The 19,249-nt window shown below is 47.8% G+C and overlaps 1 protein-coding gene across 3 annotated transcripts; it reads left to right on the top strand.

The window, feature by feature from the left end:
• Positions 1-541: 541 nt before the first annotated feature.
• fbln2 (fibulin 2) lies at positions 542-17,577 on the top strand. 3 transcript variants are annotated; one of them, XM_003963408.3, is made up of 17 exons: positions 542-882; positions 2,578-3,980; positions 8,438-8,552; positions 8,676-8,805; positions 9,393-9,588; positions 9,667-9,885; positions 10,500-10,610; positions 11,051-11,152; positions 11,748-11,879; positions 13,759-13,893; positions 14,416-14,556; positions 14,748-14,876; positions 15,445-15,570; positions 15,902-16,018; positions 16,132-16,260; positions 16,352-16,475; positions 16,565-17,577. In XM_003963408.3, the coding sequence occupies exons 2-17, from the start codon at positions 2,696-2,698 to the stop codon at positions 16,920-16,922; spliced, it is 3,549 nt and encodes a 1,182-aa protein (XP_003963457.3). In that variant the 5' UTR covers positions 542-882; positions 2,578-2,695; the 3' UTR covers positions 16,923-17,577. The 3 variants fall into 3 exon arrangements, with proteins under 3 accessions (XP_003963457.3, XP_029689909.1, XP_011600873.2); XM_029834049.1 differs by having other exon boundaries at positions 805-886; XM_011602571.2 differs by having other exon boundaries at positions 834-977.
• The last annotated feature ends 1,672 nt before the right edge of the window (positions 17,578-19,249 follow it).

Here is a 19,249-nt window from a genome sequence, read left to right as displayed (position 1 = left end):
GCCTCCCTGCGCTGGGAATATTCAAGTGAGTAAGTTTATTAATGATAAGGAGACGGCCTGGATTTACAGCTGAACTCATGCTCGGATGCGTCTCCTGCTGAGGTGTTGAGTTACTTGGAGCACGCTGAGAACACATTCAATCAAGGAAAGCAGCTAAAATCAATGCGTCACCGTGGATGAAGTTATGCAAACCCAGTTAGGAAATGCTGGCACCTGATTTGAGGAAAGTTTATCATTCAGGAGTTTGCAGGGAGGTTTAAAAAAAGTGAGAAGGAATCTGTGAAAGTGATGACAGAGAGGCTGGATTTGATCGAGACAGGCAGGAGCGGGGCAGCTGCATTGGTGACCCCACAAAATGAGACCATTGACTCATCTCTGTCGTTGATCAGTCAAGGGAGACCCGAGAATCAAAGTGGCCACTGGCCCGTGTTGCCCCTCACGTCTGCCCGATCGATCCATTCATCCAGAGACAGCTTTTGTCTGGTTTAAGTGTCACCCCTGATGCGATCAGCACGGGATCAAATGAAGTGGTGAAGGTCTCCACTCCTGCTGCAAGGCAAACTTTGCAGCAGGAGCCAACATAGGAATTAGTAAAGCGCTGCTACACACGCCAACTACAGCCAGCAAAAATCATTTTCCCACAACACCTTAAATTTCCACGTTTCATCGCTTCTCCTGGTTTGGATAAGTGTGGCGCAGAGAGGGACGTTTTTGAGAGAGTTGGAAATAATTCTATGGAGATTTGTCCCGCCCTCCCCCATAAAAAAAAAAAAAAAAACAAGATCGAGGGCGCTTCCAACCTCCCGAGTCGGAGTCAGGGCGAAACTTTACGCACAAGTTTTTCCACCGGAGAGAGCAGCGCTGAGAGCCCAGAGACGCAAGGTAGGTGAGATGGTTTTTACTGATTCAAAACAAGCAAAGGCAGAACTGAATCCACCATTACATGGAGCGCTTCGGTGCGGGCCCAGAGCAGCTGAGTGAGTGAAACATAAATAATATTAAGAATTTTGCGCTGCACATGCATTTTTGTCATCTTTTTGTTATTCTGACGTCATCAGCAAAGTTCCACTTTTCCTTGTTCTGCGCCTTGTTTAATTAACTTCTTGACATTTAGACATGGGATTGACGCGATTATACGCCTAAAAAAGATGCGGGGTTGCACGTGCATGCGCGCACACGGAGTTTAATGGTCAGTTTTTTGGCAGCTCTGACGCAAAGTCACGCAGCCGCTGTTCCGAGGTGTGTTGCGGGACTCTGGGCTGAGAGCCGGACAAACATTCACTCCAAAAAAATCTGTCAAAGTCTGCAGAGCTCGATGAGCTCCACACTCACAGCATGAGATTCTCTTATCACCAGGTGGCCTTTGTGCCGTGTTGAAACTTTCCTTTTCACCAAAGGGAATGTAAACGTTCAACAGAGGTTTTGGGGGTGAGGGGGGGTTTGGGGCTGCGCTCAACACATCTCAGCGTCGGGCAGTGTGCCTTTTCAGGACTGCAAGGTCTGGTAAAATGATTCTGAACTGGCAGTGCACAAAGAGATCATTGATTCTCTAAATAGAGCTGCAGTGCACTTAATGTTCTGCTGCTTTTGTCTGTTTGATGAAGAAAAGCAGGACCGCAGATGTTTATTTTTGATGGCCCATATAGATGAGCTCTAAATTAAATCTCCATTAATCTCAGAATGCTGTTTTGCTGAAGCACGTTGGTCGGAAATATGGAATTCCCAGCGCAGAAACAGACAAATGCACTCAAAACAATCCACTTTCCTTCAATTTTTAAACATGGTCTTCCCAGAATGCTATAGTCCTCCTTTATGGAGCAAGTCATTTGCAAACATCAAATTATAGCCGTACTTTGGCCTCCGCTTATGTGGTGGGAGTCTATTCCAAGGACAGTCAGTTTGGCAAAAAAAATTAATAATGTGATAACAAAGTAAAGGGCTGAAGAGCAGTATTTCAATTTGTCAGACATACGAGCAGGAAATGTCTAGAACTTTGTCGTGCAGAACCATTTTGAGTTCATCTCTGGTTCTGAACTAGATTTTTTTGGAAAGATGCCACCTACATCTTGTGCGATTGGCACGGATGCAGAAAAGTAAGGGAAAACAGGAAAAGTCAAATAGAAAACACCTGTTTTTTGTCTACGATTGTGTTCGGATTTGAAAGCATCAGTCATTCACTCGATATCGCCTCTCCTATTCTAATTTGCTGTGCTTCTGATTCCTGCTTTACATTACACTTTATTTCACCTTTGCTTTTACAAAAACTTCTACGTCTTGGCACTGGTGTTCGTCCTGCAATTTAATATTAGGCTCAAATAACCGTGAAGTATTAGTACAAATTCCACATTTTTCGGGGGAACGGACACAGTTTGCAGGACCGGCTCTGTTTATCCCCTCAGTCGGACTTTGGTTTTCATCTCCTGTGGTGTCAGAGAGAAATCATGGAAAAATGCACCCCCGGCCGGTGATCAAATTAGAGCCGACAGGTTTTTTAAAAACAAACCAAAAATAACAGGCCACTCATTGTGATCAAGCCTCAACCTAGACGATGTCATTAACCGGTGTTTCTTTTTACAGGCTAAAAGAGGCAAATTTCTCTCACCTGGAAAAGAAAAACTGCTCCTGAAGAGAGATTTCTACCCACCAACTTACTGGAAGTGTCTTAAAATTCCACATACTTGCTTAGAAGTTAAAAATGAACTTTCAGAGGGCAGCATTAGTTTTGTGCTGGACACTCCTATTCATGGACAGCTGTCTAAGCCAGAGAGACTGCACCGGTGTGGACTGTCCTCTGATGGACAACTGCCTCGAGACCACTTTAGAGGTGGGCGCCTGCTGCCCCACCTGCACACAGAGGGGCTGCACCTGCGAGGGCTACCAGTACTACGACTGCGTCCTGGCCGGCTTCCAGAAAGGGAAAGTCCCGGAGGGGGAGTCCTACTTTGTGGATTTCGGAAGCACTGAGTGCTCCTGTCCTCAGGGGGGAGGGAAGATAATCTGTCATTTCATTCCGTGCCCTGAACTACCCACCAACTGCATTGATATTTTACAGCCAGCGGATGGATGCATGCAGTGTGAACGGATTGGCTGTGCCCATGGGAACAAAAAATACGAGGCGGGACACTCCTTTCAGATGGACGAGTGTCAGGTTTGCCACTGTCCTAATGAAGGTGGAAAGCTGATGTGCTCCCTTGTCCCTGAGTGTGACCTTCACAGTGGTAATAAGCCCGTACGTGCCGCCACCACTGAGGACAACAGACGTTTCAGAGAAATTAACAGCCGCCCTGTCACCAGTCAAACACACCCAATGGAGCCGTACTCCAAGCTGGCACTGGGAAACACTCTCCCACTCTTTAAGCAGGACCCACCCGGGCTTGGCACAACAAATTACGACAACATATTGGCGGGCCTGACGTCCTCCGCTGTCCAAAAACTGGCCCAGTCGCTGGAATCTACTACAGTACCAGCAGCTTACCCAGAGTCAAGCTCCACTTCCTTCAGCTCCCACGATGAGCAGAGACATGAGCTAAGAGAGCCAGAAGAAACCAGAGAGGCTGTGGTCACGCAGGACATGGGTCCAACCACCACAGAGGTTCAGAGTGAACCCACAACAGTGCTGACGACCACACAGGAGGTGACCACTGAGAACCTCGGGCAAAAAAAAGAGGTCGGCGAAAGGCCCCTAAAACACGAGGACACAAACGTCTTACAGGATCCCCTAAAAGACCTACTTCACACAACTCCACCAAAACATCAAAAACCTTCCCAAGCAACTCACTCCAGGAGTCACGCCAGCTTCCAATCTGTGGTTGACGAAAAAGAAACGGTCTCAGTGGAGCTCAGGGAGCATCCCAAGCTACAGTTCAGCCCCACCAGCCACGCTCCTGTCAGGATAAAGGAGGAGAGACAGGACAGCCAGCCCCAAAACACACCCCAGAGCCACAACTACCAGGTCCCAGGTGGAGACGGGGTCACGGAAGGTATGTCAAGACACAGAGCTCCAGGTCTGTCTGACCTACTCCTGAACACTTCCTGCAAATCAAACACAGGGTTGTGATATATAACGTCTGAATGACAAGGTGGGGGTACTACATTTTGAAAAGACATACTCCTTTTTCCTTGTTCTCACATCCTGCCTGAGCAGGAGGAATTCATAATTACTCTGTTCAGACTGGCAGGGGTCCAGGAAAAACAATTGTCCGTGGAAAAGCTGTTTTCCCTAGATAGCGTTTATCTACCTTAGTCAAAGCTCAGAACACAAAAGGTCTGTTTTCTGGGGTTGAAGCCCTGCTGCACGTGGCTTCAAAGTTGAGTAAATAGCGATTAAAACCAAGGCCGCTCCTTATGTTTCCAGCCTGAGTCTAAAGCATCCGAGAGATCCCAAAGGGACACCCCTCTCCTTTTACCTGAGGGTTCTCCGGTTTTACCCCCGAACTGTGAGTCCTGGGAAAGAATGAAGATGATGAAGTGATTACAAGGATGTCCAGAGGATCGGTTACACTAGACTGGAAAACATCATATTCCAGTCCAAAACATGACGTGAGGTAAAATAAATTGCCCCTCAGTTCTAATCCCTATTACACACTATAACAATTAAGGTGCTTTATTGAATAAATAATGTTATTTTAGGCACTTAACCCTGCCAGGGATCGTTACCTTGGACCATAAGTTCCCAGTGTTTTACAACTGCATGACACAAGGTAGTGTTCCCCCATCTTATTAATGGACTAAACTCAATGGCAAATATTTCCTCTCTAATTCAGTTGTTGATTAAATTATTTGAGGCTTTTTTGTTATTGGTGGCGCTTTACCCGGCCGCCCACAGTCTGGAGGTGTGTGGTTAGTCCACTTTACAGCACAATGATGTCTGTTCAAACCTGTCGGGACTCTTCTTTCCTTTCAACACCCTACTTCCATTGGTATGTATAGTATATGTTGAATCCATAAGAAACGACCTGTTCAGGTGCCCCACCTGGCTGCACTCCGGAAGTGCAAGAACGAATGTAAAAGCACTGTTTTTTTTATTATATTTTGACATTTGTGGCTCAGGTTGGGGGAAGGTTTGCTCCTTATGTTTTCAAGTTTCACCGTTTACAGATAAACAGGACCAAACCCAGCCATTAAAGCCAGTGAATTAGAGTCTCATGGGAGTCCGTCTGAGTTGGAAGCGGAAGCCAGAACTTTTTTTTTTCCCGAATGGCAGAAAAAGTTCAAAAATTCCAGCCAGTCAGGATGCAGCGGCGCTGTTTGGTGCCGTCGAAGGTCGTTGCGCTAATGAGAGTGATGACAGGTAAAAACAGCAGGAACGCACAGCTGACAAGGGTCTGGAATGACGCCTCTTGTCGACGCTGCCATCAGAACACGGGAAAGTTGTTTGGGAAGGAAGAGGGGACGGATTTTCATGAACATAATGTGTGTTATGGCCCACGATGAATGTTTTATTTATTTATTTTTAGGCACTAATCCCTGTTCAATTGCTCGGTCTCTTTCCAACTAGACACACTGTACACCCAGAAAGGGGGGGGGGGGGGGGGGGGGGGGGTGGAGGGACTGGGATTGTTTAGACCTTCTGATGCTGGGTTGGCCCTGGTATAGAATTTCCTGGGGGTTGTACCTGCAGGCGGCATAATACCCATGTGATGAATGAAGCCCCTGTTGCGGCCTGATTGCCGACGGCTGCTCCCCGCTTCCCACGTGAGCCGGTGCGATTACCCGTGTCCCGCGAGGCCGCTGGCTTCCCGGTCTCCACGGTAATCGCCTCGTTTGGAGAACACCTCAGTGCGTCCCCCAGAGAGACGCTTCTGGAAGAACGGACGGTGAAATGGAAGGGGTCCGGATCTGCCCGGGCAAAAATCACAATAGGGGCTCTTGTTTGGATCAACAGGACTGTCGGTACACGCAGCACGCGGGGATGGGCTAAACAGATGTATAATTTTCCCTGGGATGAAACAGAGGGAGCATTCCAGAGCTGCATGACGGACTTCACTGTACCACTACAGGGGAGACCAGTTAGAACGGGATTGCTTGGCCTGTTCAGTTTAGTGTGCCTTCCAGGTCCTTTTCCATGGACCACATGTCCAAGGACGGAAAAAACACACGCTCCGGATCCGTCGAACAATAGACTCACAGTATAAGCAGAGCTGGTTTATATACAGTCGAACTGCATCTGTGGACACTGCAGACATCACCTTCCTCGTTTCTTTTTCTCTGTCAATCCCAACATTTATCCCGACGACAGCAAAAAAAAAGGTGCAGTGGGATGGAAGCTGAGAAACGGTTAATTGTGAAATATTTTCGCTCTCTTTTATTTTCTTCCATCAGGTCCAACATCAGCATTTAATTCCCTATGTTTTGGCTTGTGATCCCAGCTTGGAATGAATAACAAATAATAAGCCAGCGAATCACCGCTTCAATTACACAACTGTGGATATTCGGTCAGAGTTTTGCGGCGAAGTGCACTTAATTAATTTAATATGTCAGAGGAATCTCATGCTGAGGTTGCACAAAGATGAATCCGGCATGCGCTCGCTTTGTCATGTGGCTTCAGGAGACGCGACGTGCAAGCTAACTAACTGCCCCGTCGGTTTATTGAGGTCCGTTGTTTCGGTTAGGACGTTTAGGCCTCTGGACCTGGATCATCTGGGGCCTGAGCACCGATCGAGGCGACAGAAAGACGGATCAGGTTGTTACTGGCTTTCCGCCTCAGTGAGATTAGGACATAAATGGACAGTAATTGAAACCTGAGTGAAGTCATGGGGACACTGTCTTTCCAGACCAAACTCAGCCTCCGACATGTTTGAGCCGCGTGACTTCGCCAACACACGATGTCGGCGCTCTTCTCCGTCGTCCACCTGCGATGTAAATCACTCGGAGTCCACAAAGGCTCCGTAATGACACCCGAGCCTTGATTAGTAGCAGCACACGGCTACACGCAAACCTGCAGACATGTCCAGAGCTGCCTCTTTCCTGGTTGTTATTCTAGCTCCATATTTTCAGGGGGTGTGATGTCATCGGTTCTGGATCTGGAAAAGAGGAAAGCATCTGGTCGGAGCGCTGGTGTAAAAGCCAAACATAATGACAGGACCGGGGGGAAAAAGCGATGCTGCACCTCAGCCACCTTTCAAGTGTATATTTGTGCAAGCGTGATAAATCAGCTGAGCTAATTATTGCATAGCCGGATGGAACAGGTTGCGATGCGGAGTTAATTAGAAGGTCTGTGGACCGGGACAAGACTCACGTAGACGAGTAGGTATTAGTTGTTTAGCGCTGATTTCATCTGGCAGCAGTGTGTTTTAATCGAACATTAAATATTCTGACACATGCGACATTCACGGGCAGGAAAAAATCAAAAGAAATGGGTTTGGTTCGAAGTAAAAGAGTCATTCCGTCCTAAAATTACAGGAGAGGTGTATCGAGAGGTGGATGTGAATTTTTGAATGCTGGAGTCATCAGAGACTCATTTAACCTAAAGCTGATGTCATTTACCAATTTCAGTGGGAAAAGTACTGAATAATGTTGATGTTCTGGCGAGCCAAGAACAAATTCAGAGTTCAGCTTTATCTATTTGTGATTTCTATAATTGATTCTTTTGGGATTGCGCAAGCATCGGAGTCAGTCGACCACAAAACGCAAGCCGAGCTAAAGCCTCCCAGCAACGGCTTCACCTTTGACCCCTGATTTACGGTAGTTATTGAATCTGAAATCAAAAGTTTGTCCATTGAAAGCTAAAATGTGTTTACTGAAGATGGACTTTCCCCCCCAACTTTGCTCACACACAGCTTATATAACGGTTGTTGCCCGTGGGGCTAAAACGGTGAGCCTGTAATAGACAATGAAGTCTTGTCGGCCCGCCGGACCGTCTGGAACCCTTAAAGGCACTTTTGTTGTGTCCGTAGGTCGGCTCGACTGATAACAGGACTGAGGTTTGATGGACTGGAAAAGCATGAATGTCATGAGTTGTGTGTTTTACAGTAGTCAGGAGCCACAAATCAAAGGCGGAATGCAGCGGCCTGTTATTGAAGGAGCATGAGGTTTTCCTGTCTCTTCCCTGACCCGAACTAAAATGAAGTGCTAATGTGCGACTCTGTCTTTCTGCTCCAGCTCCAATTATTCAGGATGCAACAAAAAGCTCAACTCCGAAGGCTGTTTTATAGAGTCTTGGCTTTCAGAGCTGCCAGCCAGTGAGAGCGAGAGGCTGAGTAGAAAAACACAGCTTGTTCCTTGCTATTCCCATTCTCCTCCAGTCACCTAAATCAACTTTGGGGATGAGACGTTCGCTTCCAACGTAAACAGCCTGTAGGATTTTAGAGCCAGTCACTGATGGGATTCAGTGATGGTGAATTCTCTTCCTCCAGCTGAATCATCTCGTAATTCCCCTGAAATGCCGGCTGCACTGAACGGGATAAATCTGGAAATTGGTGTTTGTGTTTCAATGTAGTGTCCGCCAAGGAGCTGGTGCAGACTTGCTGCGAGACGGGGGAAAAATGGGCCTCCAGTAATGGTCACTGCAACGACATGGAGCCACCCGCTATGGACAGGCACTCCATCTGCTGGTAAGGCTCTTTGGAAATGCCCACTTCTGCACCTTAGGGATTATTTAAAATACTCATATATATGGGATTTGATTCCACCGGGATTGGGTATTCAGTCCACCTGATTGTGTATTTCCCCGCCAGGACCGCCCAGCGACAGTGCTGCGTTGGCTCTCTGGGAGAACAGCAGTGCCTGGCTGGGATCAATGCAGCCAGAGGAGGCGAAGCGTGTCCGAAGAATGTCAGCGACAAATGTGGAACGGATTCATACAAGGTCTGTTTTTCGACCCGGCTGTGTTTTGTTGAAATGGATTGATACCTTCAGGCTGACAGTTGATTCCAGCATCCTTTCCTGTGTTGACAGTCGGCATGTGCTGAAGTGATTTGGTTAATTTATTACAGTGGCATGTCATATTTGCTCACACTTCCCAAATATAGCAACAGCATGTGACCCCTTCCCCCAAGAGGCATTTAAACAGCATGGGGGTCATTAAAGCAGTAAAGCTGATAAATATTTGTTTTTCAGCCTCTTCTTCTCAGATCCTCAGTAATGGCATCCCTCCCATAGCTGGTTACATCACAGTAGTTGTGATTTTAGTTTTGTTTTGGTATCCTCCCAGACACCCCAGTTGGTGATCTCACTGAGAGCAGCGGGGCAACCGAGTGAGAGGATCAAAAGATCATTCAAACGTGAAGTCCAGGAGCCTTTTGCGCACATCTGCTAACATCGTATCAGCTGCGCGACAAAGCTAACTTCCTCTATAGCACTCAGACTGTCACAGATGAAGGGAGCGTCTGATGGTGGCAGGAGAAGGTCCAGAGATAGAAGAACTGTGTTAAGACTTGCTGTCTGACCTTCAGGAGTGCTGCGACTGCTGCTTCCTGGGGCTGCAGCTGCGCGCCGAGGGCCGTCGCTGCGAGCCCCACAGCTACTTGGGATTCCACTGCAGACACGTCTTTCTGAGCTGCTGCGAGGAAGAGGAGAGCGGTCACGAGGAGAGCTACTCCGCCGTCAGAGAGAGGCCCACCTTCACCTCCAGTCCGCCGCTTCAAAAAGGTAGACCGCTCAACCACTCGAACCTGAAATCCTCCATCTGGGACCACCATTTAAAGGGGTTCTCTCTGTGCGCTGCAGTATCTGACAGTCCCTTCCCCAGAGAGGCCTTCTCCATTGGCGAGGAGCAGGACGGGGGCAACGCAGTGGATGGCCCGATTGAGGTGGACGACATGGACAAGTGCCAGCTTTATGCGGGCAACAGCTGCCACCACAGATGCGTCAACACGCCCAGCTCCTTCCGGTGCGAGTGCTTCCCTGGTTACGTGCTGCAGGAGGATGCTTTCACTTGTGTGCCAGGTAACGGGGACGACCGGTACTCACCTTCTGTCACCGGGGTGGCGCTCTGTGCCATTTGCTGTTGGGAACGTGATTTAGAGCGTGCGTTCCTGTCAGGAAGACCCCATTTGTTGTGATTTGTCTACACATTCGCAGTGTATTATTTTCCTGGTCTGACTGAGTTCCTTCCTGTCTGCGAGCGCCGATAATGTCTAATAATAGTTATTTTAATCATAAACTCACATCCCTTTCCTGGACTACACTGCTCTTTGCTTCTTTCCTTTATTTGACAAATTCATCAAGCGTTGGGCTCCTCAGATGTTGAGAATGAAAGCATTTTCAGGCAATTCTGCATGACGTGTGTGTCAGACTTCCTCACCGTGAGCCTGCCCCGACGGGATTTTAATGCCAGAACTTGTAAATTACAGTGAGGGACATGGCTCGCCAATAAAACCAAATGTTTGTCTTCAGGCAGTGAGTTTTCCCCGGCTTTCATCCGCAGCCGCTAGCGTCGCGCTGTTGGACGAGGATGCAAAAGTTGCACGCGGTTCCCGCCTCTAACTGAGGCCGCAGCGGCCGGTGAGGTGGAATTCTTTGTGGCTGCACCTGTGATGAGATCATTCCTGTTCCTGCAGAGGCAGCAGAGGAGGACAACAGGCTGAAGGAGACCGAAGGCGCTGCTGTGGAGCCCACGTCACCGCTTCCACCCCCCACCGAGCCGCCTGCCCCAGCCGACCCCTGCGAAGGTAAGGAGCGAAAATCGCCCGCAGTAAATGCCTTCGTCCATCCTTACGCCTTCAACAGGAACTGGAACACGCAGCCAAGTGTGTTCAGAGGGAAGTGGGCCAGGCTTGTTTTAACAAACTCAATCTTTCCATGAAACTTAATTGTCCAACACAATCAGCGAGATGCTATCAAAAGCTAGTTTGTTTTCAGCAGCAGCCGCTCATTCTCGCACCTTCTCCCCATCACAATCGGCCCGTCACAGCGTTTGTGTTGCTCTTGTTTGGTTTCCATTGCACCAGGGTGGAGGTCCCAAAAGGAAACACAATATGACCAGGTCAGGGTTCAGCCTGGAAAGAGAAATACAGTCAATAGTGTTCTCCTTTTCCGTCCCAGGCCAGGGAGCTGTCATCTGTGGTGCTGTGCATTTCATCTGACCTGTGTTTTTTGCTCTTTTACCCAGGAAATGGTCCCTGTCAGCAACAGTGCACCTCAGTGGGCGGAAGGCCACACTGCTCTTGTTTTCCTGGATTCTCTCTGATGACTGACGGACTCTCCTGCGCCGGTGAGCAATAGGAGAAATAGGAGAAAACAGTTTTTTTTTGTTTGTTTCTTAGGTTTTTTTGGGCCACTGACCAGGCAGAAGGCAGGTAAAGGCTTTGTAGAGCCGGGCCAGGATATGGGAGGACAGTCATGCGCCATTAAACAGCAAACTCCATTTTAAAAAAGCACATTCCTACTGGAGCAGATTTCAGACATCCTGCCACGATTTAAGGCCAAGTGTCTTCAGTCAAAGGACTCTTATCATAAAAGTGACATATTAGATGATTAAGAGTCGTTACCTGAGGGATCTGGCTGTGTCTTCTCTCAGGCCCGTCTCCCTTGGGACACCTTTACATTTAATGATGCTAGCACACACAGTGGCTCAGTATGGTGACAAATTCCTTATTGTTCAACTCGGTGGTCTCACCTGTGAGTCCCCCCTGAGGGCTGTCCAGCCAGTCTCTTTCATCTCCTTTTGACTGCTGATCTCAGCTGATAATGCTGCTCCTTTTGAAGTTATCCACCCAGATTCTCCTGCGGTGCACTTTCAGGTTATCGGCTCCCCTTTTGACCCCCCTTTGCCGACACGTTGATCGCTTTTTCTCCTTGAACAACAGACGTAAACGAGTGTTCGTCCGCACGCGCCTGCCAGCCGAACCAGCGCTGCGTGAATACGGTGGGGAACTACGTGTGCCAGAGACCAATCAGCTGCCCCCCGGGATACCAGCTAAACAACGATATTTGCGAAGGTACGGCGCTCTTTATCAGCATCCGAGTCTCTCCCACCCACAGTGAGTGCACTGTAAGTACCAACATTGTAAACATGCGTGCTCACAAAGGAAGGAAAGCACATTGTTCAGTTACACAATCATGTCTGCCACCATGGAGAGCAAGTATTACAAACCTGATTACATTCTTAATATATTCCTCACTTCTGTGAGTGTCTAATGCCATGGTTGAGCACAGTCAAGAGGCAATAATCAGGAATTTCCCACCAGAGAGCTGCTCACATGCAGTTGTTCTTCCTTGCTTGCCCATTTTTGAGGTGCAGAAAACCTCCCCGTATGCGTTGTTATTGCCTTGCTAAATTGGGCTTGTGCACAGCCTGGGTTCACAGATTTTAGATTTGCAACTGCAGCGGGGTTTCCAGGGGCAAGAAAACGAAATTCTGTGCAAAGTGAGATCGTATAGTTTGCATTTTCCCCTTCGCCTTCACCTCACAGCGAGAAGCCAATTTCGGTCCTCTTCCACGAAGACTGTGACTCAAGATTGTGCAGGCTTATTCATCGATACTTTGCTGCCAAGAGCCAAATTCAGTCTTTAATAACAGATGCACAAATAAGTGTGTGCCAAAGATCACACCCATCAGTCCTGTCATTACTCAACAATTCAAAGATTAGACAGGTCATAAATCAGCCCAAATAAATCATGTTGTTGGTTTCTTGAGCGAGATAATCAAATTTAGGATAGGATAGGATAGGATAGGATAGGATAGGATAGGATAGGATAGGATAGGATAGGATAGGATAGGATAGGATAGGAAATGTCATGTCAATGTGGCACATAATTTACCTGAAGCCATAACCCTCCACCTCATGGTGGTGCTAGAGGAAAAGTTACCCCCACAAAGGTTGGGGTTGTTTTGGAGTCGTTCATCTCTCGATGTTATAATCTATAGAATCTGTATTTCAGGGAATATCCTGATATTCCTCTACCAATTACTCAAACTCCACTAAAGAAATGGTGGATTCTTCTTTTTGCCTTTCACCTTTATAGATCAGTCGGCATAAGCAGTGAATGATGTGGAATGCAGCCCTGTTTAAAGGTTAAAAAGGTTGAATTCTCCCATAAAGCACAAGACTTGGTTGACACCTGGTGATGCCTTAAACCTGGTGCATTATGGGAGGTCATGTCACTGCCAACCCCTCACACATTTATCCTGCTTCCTGCCTTTTGTCTACCTTTGTCTCTGTCTCGCTCCTGCCAGATTCCTGTCAGGAGCGAGACACTCAATCACTATCTGCTGTGTAGAGACCAGACCAGTGCAGCGGCGAGCAGGGCTGCCTGCCAGAGCTGGGTTACACCGGACCACTATGGACCAATTATAGGGCTGAAGCACCCTTGATACTTATTATGCACCCTATTATGCAGCCTTCTGAGAATGTGGTCATCAATCTTTCACCCATATATGACAACAAAGATGCAGGATTTTGATTAAAGTGAAGGCATTAGTGGATGGTAGGTGGAGTACCATGTGAATGTTCATATTCAGATGGCAGAAAACTAATAAGTAAATTAGATAAGATACGACTGCACATTGTAACTCATCAGGCTAAAATAAGGCTATTCTGGCTGCTTCACTTGTGTTTTTACGTTTAAGTTTAGATGTAATTGTTAACATCATCCAATTATTTTAGTCTAAATCAAGCTTTGTTGGCAGAAAAACCTTTATCGTGAAGGAACTGCGGCAAATCGAGCGTCTTCATAAAATCAGCCATTTGACCACAGTGACACCGTGTGGTCAAGTGTGGTATCGACAGATTTCTGCAGCTGCACGCTGGATTTGTGCTTCATTTATTGTTAATCGTGTCCTCACTCCTCAGTGTCTGGTGAAATATTTCATTTCAGATATCAACGAATGTGCGCAGCAGAGCCATAACTGTGGACAGGACGAGTGCGTGAATACGGTGGGCTCCTTCAGGTGCAATTCCAAACCTCGCTGTCAGCTGGGCTTTAATCGTGACGCACAGGGCAACTGTATAGGTATGGAAAATTCACTACCTCTGAATACCTCATGATACAGCTGTTTGAGATTCATCCATTTTGATCTCAAGTTTAAGTTAGGGAATCACAGCTGATAGGTAATCATGGCCGTTTATTGGACGCCATGCCGCTTGTGGCACAGGGGTTAAATGCCACCCAGACAGGAGATCAGAGCAATTGCTGTTAGGGGTTGCAGAGGGGTGGATAAAAGGCAATGCTATGTCCTTCAGTACAAAGTGATGCAGTGGAATTAGCCCCCAGGGACAGGAACTAAGGCGTGTTGAGGCAGCCCACACCCCAGTAAAAGGAGTGCAAAAGCAATACTGTGAGAAATGACAAAATCGCCGACACGTCAGGGGCCAATAAGACATTTCTGTGACGAAACCGTGCGACGTGCTTTGATTTTGATTGAAAAGGTGATTCCTCCTGTTACCCCATGCACCGAATTTGCACCCCTGCGCCTTTTCTTGCATCTTTTGTCACCGTTCATGTGCACATCTCCGCTGTCCTCCTCTGTTCCAGATACTGATGAGTGTGGCGCCTCCACTCAACCCTGCAGTCCAGCATTCAACTGCATCAACACTGTGGGATCCTACACGTGTCAGAGGAAGCTCGTTTGTAGCCGTGGCTACCACGCCGGTCCCGATGGATCCAGATGTGTCGGTAGGATTTCAACTATATAGCATGTTTGATACTTTAATATGTTGCGTCCACATATTTTAGCACCACAACAACCAAAGTCTAGTTCAGGCAAGAGTGTTGGATTAAGAAGGATGCATTTAAATCAAAGATCCAAAGAAACAGGTTGATGCAGTGGATGGAGATTTTCTTTTACACCCATTTGTTTCCTGCAGATGTGGACGAGTGTCAGAGCGGAGCTCATCGCTGCGGAGACGGCCAGATGTGCCACAATCTGCCCGGATCCTACCGCTGTGAATGCCAGACAGGATACGAGTACGACTCCTTCAGGAGGACGTGCGTGGGTGCGTCCGACGGGACACGTTTGTAGATAAACACGGCTTCATCGCCGGTTCTTCCGCCCCCCTGCTGTTTGTTCCTCTGGTGAAAGGGAGAGGCGAGTCCTGCAGCAGGCGCAGGGCATCTCGTGCACGCTGTCCCTGCCGCAGCTTCCCTGCACGTGTGCTCCTCATCATAAAGCGCTCTGCCTGGGTGTTTGGACCATCTGCAGGCAGCTGCTCCTCTCACATCACACGCTCTCTGACAGGCGTGCACGGGGCAGCAAAAATGCTCATGCTTGGTTACCTTCATACACGCACAGATGGAATGCACCATCGGTATTAATCCTCCTGTAATAATGATTTGAAAGTACACTAATGCATCACTGTGTGTATTTACGTTACGCTATGACATTATAATTCCCAAATGAACTCAGGACACTGGTCCTACTTTTTTCCCCTCACTTTACACACCCAGTTTGCCTCTTGAGGTCCGTTAAAGCTGTCTCTTCCCAGAAGGTTCAGATTTTGCAGCGTCTTCACAGCGACGCCGTCTCTCGGGCCTGCTGATCTAACACCGATGTCCTCCTCGCAGATATAAATGAATGCTGGCGCTACTCGGGTCGCCTGTGTGCCCAGACGTGTGAGAACACCCCCGGCTCCTACGAGTGCTCGTGCACCTCCGGTTTCCGCTTATCCAGCGATGGCAAGAACTGTGAAGGTGTGTGTGTGTGTACCTGCATGGGTGTCTTCAACCGTGTGTACGTGTCTGTGCAAGCGGCCGTATGTTTTTGAGAACCTGGAGCTGCGAGTAGTTGTTGTAGCATCACGCTCGCGCATGCGTGAACAATACGGATTCACCGAGCAAGAGAATATCAAAGCTGGCCGGTGTGTAACATATCAAGGTTGGCTTATTATTGTTTGACTCTGTACGTGACTTGCCTGGGAGCACAAAGCATAATTGGTTGAATAACATCATCTTGTTTACATGTAAGGGTGGAAACTCTTTGATCAGGCTCTGACAGTAATGAGCTCTAACCTCTACTCTCCAGATGTGAACGAGTGCTTGGCCAGCCCGTGCAGCCAGGAGTGTGCAAACATCTACGGCTCCTACCAGTGCTACTGCCGACAGGGCTACTTCCTCAGGCAGGATGGGCACACCTGCGACGGTTGGGAACACTTCCCCCCCCTCACTGAAATGTCACATCATTGTGCCAAGCCTGTGTTTGGGACCCGCACGGTTAGCGTTGTCACCTGACCGGAATTCTCCCCTCTCGCCCAGACATCGACGAGTGCTCGCAGAGCATCGGCCATCTGTGCACCTACAAGTGCGAGAACGTCCCCGGGAGCTATCAGTGCGCCTGCCCAGAATACGGATACACCATGTCTGCGAATGGACGCTCTTGCAAGGGTGAGCGCAGCGTTTTGAGAGCGTCTCTGCAGCCATTCACAAGTGGATTCGCTCATCCAGTCAGTTGAAGTGACCTCTGACTGTGTTGTAGACATCGACGAGTGCACCACTGGGGCCCATAACTGCTCTCTGGCTGAGACCTGCTACAACATCCAGGGAGGATACCGCTGCCTTTCCCTCAACTGTCCACCGAACTACCGCAAAGTGTCCGACACGTACGTAAAACCCAAGGTCTCGCATATGTCTGGAGCTCTAATGAAACTCCTTCTTCTTCTCCTCCTCCTGTCCCTCTCTCCCCGGGCAGACGCTGTGAGCGGATTAGCTGTCCCAACTACCTGGACTGTCAGAACTCCCCCCTCAGAATCACCTACTACTACCTCAGCTTCCAGTCCAACATCGTCATCCCCGCTCAGATCTTCCGCATCGGGCCCTCCCCCGCGTACTCGGGGGACAACGTAATCATCAGCATCACCCAGGGCAACGAGGACAACTACTTCAGCACGCGGAAGCTCAACGCCTACACCGGCGCCGTGTACTTGCAGCGGCAGGTCGAAGGGCCGCGGGACTTCCTCGTCAACGTGGAGATGAAGCTGTGGCGGCAGGGCACGTTCACCACCTTCCACGCCCGCATCTACGTCTTCATCACAGGCAACTCCATGTAAGGGTCAGCGGCGCCGGCGAGGACGTGATGCGTTCACAGAGGACTTCCGGTATCGGTATTTAACAGTGTCGTCCAGCATACCACTATCTGTCCTTAACGGTTTGACTAGTTAGTCTCGATCTTGTACTGTTGAAGTTACGTTGCTGTAGGAATAGTCGGATGTCCGGACTTTTTTTTTTCCTGCGTTCCCGTCCGTCTCTGTTGCATCCACTACATTTGCATGTATTTTATTTTATTTTTTTAAGGATCGCAAAGCACTACTTCTTTAATTCCACGCGTTAAAACTAGAAACACATCAGAAACCAGTCGAGCCTCTGTTGAAAATCGTTGATATTTCTGTGCACAATTACCAGCCGGTCACTGGTTTCCAGTACCTGCTTCCTTGTTCTTTTTTTTCTTTCCATTTGCTGTCAGCAGATGATATGACAACACTGTGCTTGTAGGTTTTCACGTTACAGTGCCTAATCTTAAAGTCTCTTCCTTTGACCCCCGCGCTGCTGTTTTCAGTTTGTCCTTGAAGTATTTTATATTATGTTATTGTCTATGACTTTATATGATGTATTTTTTTGTATCAGACACATTATGTTTGGATGTATGATATTTTTATGCTTAAATTGCAGGCTGCAAAATATTTTAGTAAAATGTTAAAAAAAAAACCCACCAGCGCTGTCTAGATTTCCTCATTGACCCGGACACGTCATTGATTCTGGCCCGCCCGATGTAAATAGTGAAGATTATTCCTGAATTATTCAATCCTGTCGTGCTGGGGCATGTCGCAGCGTAAATATCTGTGCCTAGTTATGTACCTGTTCGCGTACCTGTTCACACCTTGCCTGTGAGCTGAGTCACTGGTGCCAAACTCACGCACACAGATGAGCCATCAGCGATCGCGTAGCGTCTGATTTCTGCCATAAAATTATTATGGTGTGTTTCTATTCATGTCTGTTCTCCGTTCAATGGTCTGTTCAATGGGTTACACTGCCACCTACAGGCTGAATACAGTTCTACACCATGAAGTTATGGCGACATGAATTCAACCTCAAAACAATATCTTTGCACAATATAGACATAAAAGCTCAATTATTTTACTTTACTTTGTTTCTAATTTGTGCCACAAGGTGATTCTCTGGCCCTGCCTCAGGGTTCACTGAACCTGAACCTTCCAACGGTCTTGTAATCATCGGAAAGGGTGTGCATCTGCCTCCCTGACAGCTGTATTAATGCCGGTTGTGCATCCTAACAGAGCCGCTTGCGACAATAATTGCTTCTCCATGCAGAAAAATGTTCAGAGGAACAATCAGCTCCTTCATTAAGTCCTGGGCAGGTGTGCATGTGTGTATGTCTGTGCGTGTGTGTGTGTGTGTGTGTGTGTGCGTGTGTGTGTGTGTGTGTGTGTGTGTGTGTGATGGCTTGCAAATCCACCCAGATAACACAGTTGTTGTGTACAGTCCACAACAAGCCCTGTGGCCATGATTGATGTGTCTTTCCCCTAATTAGCTTTATCTGCTCTTCAAGATTAGCTGCTGTGTTTCAGGGACAGAGGGTAAGACACACACACACACATGCACGCACGCACGCACGCACGCACACACACACTCACACACATATCTATTATGGGTTTAGGGACACTGACAGGAAGTTTTAAAATCTCCAGGACAAAGGAAGAGGGGCCGAAGGAGGGTTACAGAAGCGGATAGTTAGAGAGGAGACAGTGCTGTGGTCCTGTAACCGTACTGTAATCTGGAGAAAATAACTGGGTCAGAACATGTTGGTCCTGAGTAAACTCTATCCTCTGCTTCAGACCAAAACTGGGCCAAGTGTGACTCAGCCTGGTTGGTGGTTCGAGTCTGAGTGTGGATCTTTGTCGAGTTTTTTTTGCAACTTTACTTTGAAAAGTGTCCAATCGAGAATGCGCACAACAAATTTGTACCTAAACCTTTGTTTTATTCCACATATAAGTAAAATTAAAGCAATGTAAGTAATATGATGATGTGTGATGTTAATATTTGACCAGTTTAAAAAGAAAATCACAATATATCGCGTTGTTGCGGTTGCTGCATACATCAAATGATGCCGTCTGTATTACGTGTGCTGTATTTATTCTAAGATGCAGCCTGACTTTGGACCATAGATGCTTCCAGAATATCACTTTGAAGGCGGTAAAGAGGTGGTTGTTCCACAACTGTGATATTTGTGATATAATTAATTATTATGTCTCGGCCCGTGGTCCGAGGAGCGGCCTCCGCTCAGACACGCCACCTGAGAATTAGGCTTTAAGCTGAAAAATAAAATGTTCAGAAGGAGTGTGGCCTGCTGAAAAACACACCG

This window comes from Takifugu rubripes, chromosome 3, assembly GCF_901000725.2.
Source record: "Takifugu rubripes chromosome 3, fTakRub1.2, whole genome shotgun sequence".
Taxonomy (NCBI): Eukaryota; Metazoa; Chordata; class Actinopteri; order Tetraodontiformes; family Tetraodontidae; genus Takifugu; species Takifugu rubripes.
The sequence above is the reverse complement of the archived record's forward strand: the minus strand, read 5'-3'. Positions and strand labels throughout refer to the sequence as shown.

Bases quoted from the DNA above. Each gene is read 5' to 3' on its own strand.
- fbln2 (XM_003963408.3), top strand. From the start codon at position 2,696: ATGAACTTTCAGAGGGCAGCATTAGTTTTGTGCTGGACACTCCTATTC. The intron at 3,981-8,437 runs GTATGTCAAGAC...GTTTCAATGTAG, and splicing joins TGGAGACGGGGTCACGGAAG to TGTCCGCCAAGGAGCTGGTG. The intron at 8,806-9,392 runs GTCTGTTTTTCG...TCTGACCTTCAG, and splicing joins GTGGAACGGATTCATACAAG to GAGTGCTGCGACTGCTGCTT.